Genomic DNA, 9,306 nt, shown 5'->3' with positions numbered 1-9,306 from the left:
TTCCTAGTTTTTCCCCACTGACACCTGCTTCCCCATGTCCTTCCCTTACTCTAATCCTTTCCTGTAGTTCAACAGTGACTGCTACCTGCTCTCACTCCCACTAGGACTCCAGGTACCTCTGTACCATTGGGTGCCAGTGCCCTGCCCTGGGAAGTGACTCACTGTGAACACACAACACTTCTGTCCTGAGGTGGGCATGGACTCCCAAAGCCCATTTTTCTTGTGCTTTTCAGTTGATGGTAATGGTTGGAGAAGGCAGCACTCACCAGGATCAGTGAAGGATGATCCAGCCCCTTCACTTAGGATTTCATTTCCTTCAGAACTTTGATCTTATCCACCTATGACCTCTGGATGATGTGCTCTGAAAGCCAGTTTGTAAGCCTATGGGCACTTGCAAACACTGAAGGCTAAAGAGACTCAGGCCTCAATTCGAGGGCTTGCTCCTGTACATGTAACCTAATCCCAGTCCATTGCTGAACCTCACTAATAAAGTGAAACAGTGATACTGGCCTTCTGTGTTTGAAGGTTAATTGAAGTAACAAATTTTGCTGTACCACTGCATGAGTGTTGAAAGTGGTGATTTGTATTCTAGGCCATCTTCTCTATGGGCCTCAAGTTGATGCAGTTCACTTGGCTAGGCCCCAAGTTATCAGCTGCCCCCAGGATGACTGATCCCTTGCGACTCTTGTGGTAGATTCACCCATATTTTGTATACACTGACCCCATCTTTAATCATAGATAACCCAACCTGTTGGAATTGCCCTGAACCTTACCTTCTAAAGTGCTTTTTTGGTGGGACATGAGGCATGAGGCCGTTCTCCATTAATGATTTTTTTTTTTTACATTTTTTTCTGGTCAACTTAGATGTATCTTCTGTCATTTTTTACTTTCTCCAAATTTTATTCTCTTAATCCCAACCTCAGACTTTGTCATTTTACCCATTCCTGATTCTTTTTATAAGCCCATATAATCTCCCCCCTTTTGACCTTTCTCCTCCTGGACCATCTTCCTTCCTATTAACTCATTTCTTTCCCTTTCCCTCTCCTGTTCTCCCATTCAAATTCCAGTTCCTTCTTTCTAATGTAGACTTTGATCCCGACCTCTATCAAAGAAAACCAGATGGAGCAGTATATCAAAGTTCAAAAGAACTCTTTATTACTCATCTATTATTCTGTTTCATTTGTGTGTTTAATTTTATTAAGTTTTAAAAATATGTCAAATACACAAATCTTTGTTTTTATCTATATAATTTTTAATATACTTATCTGTTATTTATATCTACATATACTGTGAAAATCATTTGATACCTAAAGTACTACCAGTAATCTTAACAGCTGTTACATTACATAGCCATAGTACTGAGAAATCTCCATTTCTTTTTCCCTCTCAATGAAAAACTGCAAATTTCCCAAAGAAGTGTACTTGGCAGCATGCTCACGCTCTTGCTGAGCCTTCCTTTTCATGGCCTCACGCTCTGGCCGCTGCTCTTTTGTGATGGGGCTTGACATTACTGGCTCAGGGACATTGGGCTTCCTCCACGGAATTGGTTGAAAGCTGAAATCCTGGAGTAGAAACTGGGTTTGAGGTTTAGGTGGTGGCTGGAGCTTGGACACAGCAGTAGAAACAGGCTCCCGCTGGAAAGAAGTGCAAGATGAGGTTTTGTAAGGTGCAGGCCTAACAGCAGCAGAATGAGACACACGAGGCTGGATAGACTGGGTAGACTTGGTCAAACCCGGTAGGTTTGCATTGGTTGAAATTGGCTGAGTTGGTTTGGCAGGACTCATGAAAGATTTATTAGCACTAGCTGCTTGAGATGCATTGACTACTGTAGAATGAGGCTGGACAGGGTAAGATGCAGTGGGCCTACATGAAGCAAGAGACTGTGGCCTCCGAGGAACAGGTCGAGGTTGAGGCTTGTCCACAGTTGGAAATGGTAAAGGTATCAACTTGACCTTCCCAGGTGGGGGCAGCTCATACTGGGATGGAGATGGACATTCATTTCCAGCACTGCTCTCTTGTGTCTGGACTTTGAATTGAGTTTTCTCAGGACCTTTGCCCTCTTGTGGGGTATCCATCCGTGATTTGATAGCTGAAGAAAACTGGGAGCCTTTGATGTTATGTGAGTTTCCCAGGGGCCAACAGGAAGATGATCCAATTTTCTTATCACTCTTCTTCCCCAGTGCATGAAAAACCTGCACTGACTCGAGCATATGCATGCCTAAGTAGGTTCGAGGCTTTTTGAAGGTCTCCTGGCTAAACTCAGGTTGATTTTTCTTACGCTTTACCTTGGGAATGGTTGTCTTCTCTGCCTTCACTTTGTTTGCTGACTGCTTACTCTCTTCAGATTTCTTGGAGTTGTTTTTTCTGATCTTTTTGGTCTCTTGCTGTCCATGACCGTTAGGGTGGCTGGCTCTGCTGGATGCAGCTTTCAGGGGTTTGCTGGTTAAATGCTTGGCTGTGTTTACAGGAGTCCTATCACTGACTGCAGCACTGCACACAACCATGTTTCCCTTCAACAAGAACTCTGGGTTTTGGCACTGAATTTTGGCTTGAGGAGCTCCATCAATATGCTCGAAGGCTTCATCCTTCTTCTTTCTGTTTTGGTCAGTTGGACTCTTTACAATACTTGACTTTTCCAGCAACTGGTTCACCTTGATGTCTCTTGTGTCTTTGATGGCTGTGGGAACTTTGATTTGGTCAACATCTCTGAATGACTTGAAAATGGGCAGGAGGTGATTATCACCTACCAATGTTATAATGTCTGCAAAACCATTGCTAGACTGAATACCATTGTCAAGTGTCACTTTGTCCCCAAAACTTTGGCTATTCTTTCCTAAACTGGCATTTTCAGAACAAGGCTTCTCCTCTGGGCCCAAAGGATTAATGCAGGCCAGAAGCTGGTGAATGTCGGGGATTTCTAAAGAGAGTAATGGAGAATCTTGATTTTCTGTTGTGACCTGGTAGGCATCTGGGGGCTTTGAAAGTTTGGTTTTAATTTTATACAAATTCTCATCTTCTGTTTGTTCCTGCTTTAGAGTTGGAGGCAAGGCCACCATATTGATAGAACTTTGTACTGGAGCTATTACTGAAATGCCTCCAAGTTCAAGTGGTTGGTTACTCTTAGGTATCTGAGCATTCATGCTACTGCAGGAGTTGAGACATTCTGTAGTTTGTGGAGGACAAAATGTCTGGTGTGGAGGTTGCAATCCTAGGGAATTCTCCATCCCCAAGGAAGTTTCCGTCACTAAAAAGAAATCAAGGAAGAAGTCAGTCCCTGGTAAAGGAGATGCTACCCCCACACACCAACACAGCAACCAAGCCTTTGCCATCAGTGAGCAAAGCATTTTTCTTGGCTGTTCTTAAGGACCATGGACAGGACACTGTGTCAGGAGATAGGTGGTGACTCGAAGTTATTACTACTGACCATTTGATGTCATTATTTCTTAGTTTTATTTGTATTTCGTAAGAGTATTGTAAGTCAAATAAAAGTGAAAGTGATTTTAAAAGGTGAAATGTTTTGTGCTTGGGGTGTGGCTTGTAGCAGGCACTTGCCCACTATTCTCCTAGTCCTGGTTTCAATCACAACCAAAAAAAAAAAAAAAAAGAAAATTGTAAAGACTCTTAGTCTCATAAAGGGGACACTCACTTCTCTCATCCATATAAAAATACGTCAAAGCATGAATTAGGACTGAAAGTGGAATTCTTCCACATGAAATACATGAAGAAAGACATGTTTGTGCCCACTCATTTAGGACAGGCTGTCTGTACACAAGGAAGTTAAGAAAAATTAAACTGTTAGGACCACGCAAATTTTTCAGAGACCAAAGCAATAGATCAGGGAAGGAGATTAACTACAGTGGGAGGGTTTTGCCAGGGCAATGAAAAGTGACACTTCATTCAGTGTGATTTTGGGTGTCTCTTAAATGTGGCATAGATGGTCATTTCAGTGTTGTGCATGTCCACATTTATTGATTGATTTTATTTTTGGCAGTACAGGGGCTTGAACTCAGGATCCTGCAATTGCTAGGCAGGCCCTGTATCACTTGAGCCATGGCCCCAGGCCTCCAGCTTATATCCAATCAGAACATGAAGAGCACTGAGTGAGAGTAGTCTTTGGAATCTCTGGACTTGAACTTTACCTTATATATGGATTCACCACTACTCAGTTGCAGATTAGACTCTCTGTATTCTTGCTAATCCTATTCTTTTCCCTTTTTTTACTGTTTGTACTCACCTTGAAAACTCATTTCTGTGATGGGTTGAGCAGCCACAGAGTAGTAGATTCCAGTGGTGGAAACTGGTGTTAGGACATTTGTAGGCTGAACCTCCTTCAGCACCATGACCATTTCTGGATGAGGGGCAGAGGCTCTACTCCCTGTGTATGAATCATTGCCATAGGATTGTAGGCAAGGGCCAAGTTCTCCAGATAACAGAAGCCCTGATGTGTTCTGATTATAGTAATAGACCTGGCTTCCTTCCTGGTAGGGAAGTGACAAGCTATGTCCTTGATTTGGAATCTGAGATGGTGTCTCTTGAACAAAGTTGGCAGACAATGCTGGACACAGAGGGATCCATGCATTGGCATTGGTAGTTTTATCATACTGGGTTGTCACAGTCATGGAAGAAATTGCTGTGTCCTGGTTAATGAGAGTCACAGTGACATCCCCAAGTAAGGATGACTTCTTTTCAGGGCTTCCTGTGATATCCCAGTCAACACCTGGATAAGAGGCAGCTGAAGTAGAGATCTGGTTCTCACCAGTAACCTCAGACAACATGGTTGTGCTAGAATGTTGGGAAAGGTAGGCATTACCCATGAGTGTCTGGAAAGAGGTGTCAGAGGCTGATGGCAGTAGCCATGCTGAAGTGACAGCTGGACCAGAAACTCTGGAGAAGTTGCAAATGCTTCCTGTTAGGGAAGGGGCATTGCTCACTGCAGGAATCGAGAGCTGCAGAGAATTTTCAGTTCCAAGTAAAGATGGATTATGGAAATTTTCTGTAGAAAGAAAGAGGTGATGAAAATTGAGATTGACAAATTCAGCCTAGGGGAAAAAAAATTTCACCAGACCCCATCTCAACCAATGACTGGGTGTGGTGGCATTTGCCTATCATCCTCTCTATGGTGGGAAGTGTAAAGTAAGAGGATCAAATTCCAGGCCATCCCAGGCAAAAAGTGAGACCATATTTTAAAAATAGCTAGAGCAAAAAGGGCTGGAGTTGTGGCTCAAGTGATAGTGCCCTGCCTAGCAAGCATGAAGCTCACTGAGTTCAATTTTAGTGAAGAAGAAAGGAAGGAAGGAAAGAAGAAAGGAAGGAAGACAGCAGAATGCTATTACCATTTTTATCTTCACTGTCTCATTTTGTTTGCACAGGTCAGATGTCATTTCATAGAGTTCACTTACAACACAGACAAGGTCATCAATTTAAAGGGTCATTGTTTACCCTCTTTAAGTCTGACTTCTGATCTTAATTCAAAATGAGTACCTGAGAGTTAGTTTCTCAAAACATGCTTTTTAAGAAAAAAGATATTTAAATTTTCTGACTCACAGGTTATTCATCAGTAACATGGTGATAATAACAGTGGTCATCCAAGAATAAAAATGACATTTATATATGATTTATATGGAGGAATACATAGTAAGTTATGCAAAGAGAGACAAACTACAAAGAACTAAAAAGAATATATAGGTATTAATGAAAATCTGGATATGTAGCAAGCATCAAAGCCAAGTAAATTTACTAATAAATGAAGTCCTGTGATCATACATGTGATATTATGAGAATGTGAATATTATCTACTTTATTTTTGTGAACACTATTTGATAAAAGAAAAAAATACCACAAAGATGATTTTGGGTTAAAAATTTTTTTGAGACAGGGTTTGACTAAGTTGTCCAGGCTGGCCTTGAACTTGCAATCCTCAGAGTGGCTGGAATTATAGGCAGCCACCACCCCACTCAGCTTGATTTTGAAGGTATTTCTAACCAGTACATATATGCAGGCATTGTATCAGTAAAAAGTGTGTAAGGAGCAGAAAAATGCAGTAAACGTGAACATTTAGTTAACCATATTTAATTTTTTTTCTATTTTCATTAGCACGCATTAATTGTACAGGGGGAGATTTGTTGTGCCAATTCTGAGTAGTTTTGCATTGTTCCTTGGTTAGATCACCCCCACCAACTCCCCTTGCCATCCCTTCCCCATGCCACTTAAAGCAATCACAAGAGGTTATAGCGTTCTATTTCCTTTGTGTATGTGAAGTCCATCAACCCTATTACTTCATCTTCATTTCCTTCATTCACCCCCTTCCCACACTATACCTGTTTTACAGTTTTGTCTTTCATTATTAATGCTAAAGTTAACATTCAAAGGGGTTCCTCAATGTATCCACTGGTGATTATGCCTTTCTTTAATCAGTTCAACCCCCTCTGTTATTCTCCCTTACCCCTCCCCTTCTACCCCCCTCATCATTCAGCAGCCATATTTTGTCCAGGCAAATATTTCAATAAAACTGTTATGAATCCCGGGTGCATCTGAAGTTCCAGCATTCAGTAATGCTGAGGCAGAAGGATTGCTTGAGCACAGGTGTTTGAGGTCAGCTTGAGTTGCATTCTGACTTAAAAGTCAGAATGAAATAGGATACTGAAAATTCCGTGACACCAGCCTTTTCTATAACTCCTTTTCTTACTGTGTTGACTTCTAAAATGTTCATATTCAAAACTGTCAAGCATCATCTGTGTCCAGAGTCAATAAAAAATTGCCCAAACAACCAAAATTACTTTTCTGATAAGCTCCTTTACACAGTGATATCCAGTTCTACCCTTAGTTACCTTCCTTTTCCATTAATACAAGTATTTGCTGAAACCAACTTCATTTTGCCTTGCTCTGGATAGATTTCGCTCTATGCTCCTTGTGCATTAATTCCAAATTGTTGGTTCTCTCCAACATTTTGTCCCATACCACCTCCTGTTTCTTGAGAGCATCTCTTTGCTCTCCAAAGCTTTCATTATTATGCTTTCTTTTCTCTCATTTTTGTATTTTCTTCATTCCCTTCAGTTTCTATACTTAATGTAAACAATCTCAAACTTTTTCCTCTGAAAATCTTTCCAACTGATAACCCAGTCCTCTTCCATTCTCTATGTCTCTTTTTACTTACTTTAAACAGAAAACTCCAGACACATGAATATTACTTTTTGAACAGCACTGAATATGAGTAGAGGGAGACTGTGACAGATGAAAGATATTGGTGTATAGTCATAGTTTTTTTTAATACCTCCTAGGTTTTCCTGTTTCTGTTGAACTAACACTCTCAAGAAGTCTCTGATTTCACTATATGCATGCCCTTTAAGACTTAATATTAGCCAGGCACCCATGGCTCATGCCTGTAACCCTAGCTACTCAGGAGGCAGAGATCAGGAGGATTACAATTTGAAGCCAGCCGAGGCAAATAGTTTGTGAGATTCTATCTTGAAAAAATCCATCACACAAAAAAATGGCTGGTGAAGTGGCTCAAGGTATAGGCTCTCAGTTCAAACTACAGTATCAAAAAAAAAAAGGAACAGAAAAGAACATGAACAGTCCATTTTCCTCATGCAGCAGATAAGGAAAAATTTTGTGAGAGAGTAAACAATCTGTCTGACAAGGTCACAAAGTAAATGTCAAAGCCAAAACTGAGATTAGGTCTCTACAGTTCTAGTTCAATACCCACCCCCATTATTCTAAGCTGTTTTAACTCTACAACTAAATTTAGGGTCAGGGAGGAAATCTAATTTTTTCATTAGATTTAAAGTTTTTATAAAAAAGTTTCTTTCCTTACTTGACATGGTCAGAGAAGAGTTAACATCAATTGCAGATATAAGAGATGAGGAAATGATACCAGAAGATGTCTGGGTAGATGAAGCCAAACAGTGCAAGTGTTTAGTATCAAAGACACTGGTCACACTGGTCAATGATCACTGGTCACTTGTCATTTGTGATGATCCAAATTTGTTTGCAGACAACTCCATGGAAACCCCAAGATTCTACCAGGTGGCAGTAGGTTTGGTTGGAGAATGATGTCATAAAGTAGGCAGTTAAAGGTTTGAAATAGCCAATAGCAAGTTCAGATTCCCAGACAGAAAACAGGATTGGTTGAAGAGAATAACAAGAGAGCACATATGGCTGAGCTCTGAGGAGGTGAAATTCTAATATAGACAAGATAGTCTCTCTTTCCCATTAGAGATCATCTCAATGTATCTTATAAATGTTCATTAATAAGTTATAATTAGTATATTATATTTCACATTCTAATAGGCATAACAATTATATACTGCATATACGGTTTATATCCTTGTGGAGGAAGGAAAGAGACATTGAAGTTTAGCAATTATAGTTGTTATGAAACTATTTCAATTCATCTGATTAGTGGACTTACTGGAGAGAGAAAGGATTGAAGAGCTCATTTTGTAATTTGGTAGACAAGAAAGGTGAAATTCTTCCTTTTAGAAATGATGTGGTCCAAGGTTGTTCTCTTGTAGTTTCCTTTTTATTGGCCTGGATGGGGTTGGGTCAGGTTGAACCTGAATCTCCATTCTCTCCTTTTCTCCCCTTCATTGCAGAATCATTTTTTAGTCAAGCCTTGATGTTGCTTCTAACAGTTATGGATGTTATTTCCTGTCAAGTTCCAGAAGCAGAGGTCTTCTTTACAGAGCCCGCATTCTTTGAAAAATGGACACTGCACAGTAGAAGCAAACGGCAGAGAGGTGGAAAATCCAGCTGATTGCAACTGTACCACTTCTGAACTTTGGTCACAATATTTTTCTCATGAATTGCTACTCCTGCCTCCTTGGGCCATGCAACATCCACCATCTGGCTTCTTCATCCATGAGAGAAGCGTTAAGGATACTGTCTCTCTTATTTAATAAATAAAACCAATGTGGAAGTTACTGTAGCTTCCTTCCCCTTGCAAACAGCCACTAGAGAATCTTGGGCCTGTTGCATTTTCTGTGTGCCATGCTTGAGTGCAAGGTCAGGCAAAATGGAGAGATGGATAATTAGAGGGAAAAAAAAGACATTAGTGGAGCACAGGGAAAAATAAAAGTATAGGCAAAAGAGTTTCATGTGGATTTTTTGCCTTCTCTTGACAGATGGTTGTACTCTATGAGTGGGTTTAGTTTGAGTCCCTATGAAATAGTAATGGAAGATCCTTCTTGGCCCCTCAAATAAGTGTTGGAAATGTAAGCTTAAAAGAAGAGACTAAATTAAAACAATATGTGCAGCAAATAAGTAAGTACTAACCACCGTAAATTCATTTGCTTTTTCCAGGTAACC

General features: G+C 40.4%; 1 protein-coding gene across 1 annotated transcript; it reads right to left on the bottom strand.

Moving 5' to 3' along the window:
* Positions 1–1,337: 1,337 nt before the first annotated feature.
* On the bottom strand, positions 1,338–8,844 carry LOC109688135 (uncharacterized protein C2orf78-like). The gene is made up of 4 exons (XM_020166410.2): positions 8,768–8,844; positions 7,814–7,938; positions 4,235–4,993; positions 1,338–3,244 (listed from the first exon to the last, which is right to left on the bottom strand). The coding sequence occupies exons 1-4, from the start codon at positions 8,842–8,844 to the stop codon at positions 1,338–1,340; spliced, it is 2,868 nt and encodes a 955-aa protein (XP_020021999.2).
* Between the last annotated feature and the right edge of the window lie 462 nt (positions 8,845–9,306).

This window comes from Castor canadensis, chromosome 12 (genome assembly GCF_047511655.1).
Source record: "Castor canadensis chromosome 12, mCasCan1.hap1v2, whole genome shotgun sequence".
Classification (NCBI taxonomy): domain Eukaryota; kingdom Metazoa; phylum Chordata; class Mammalia; order Rodentia; family Castoridae; genus Castor; species Castor canadensis.
This window is presented reverse-complemented; position numbering and strand designations above follow the sequence as displayed.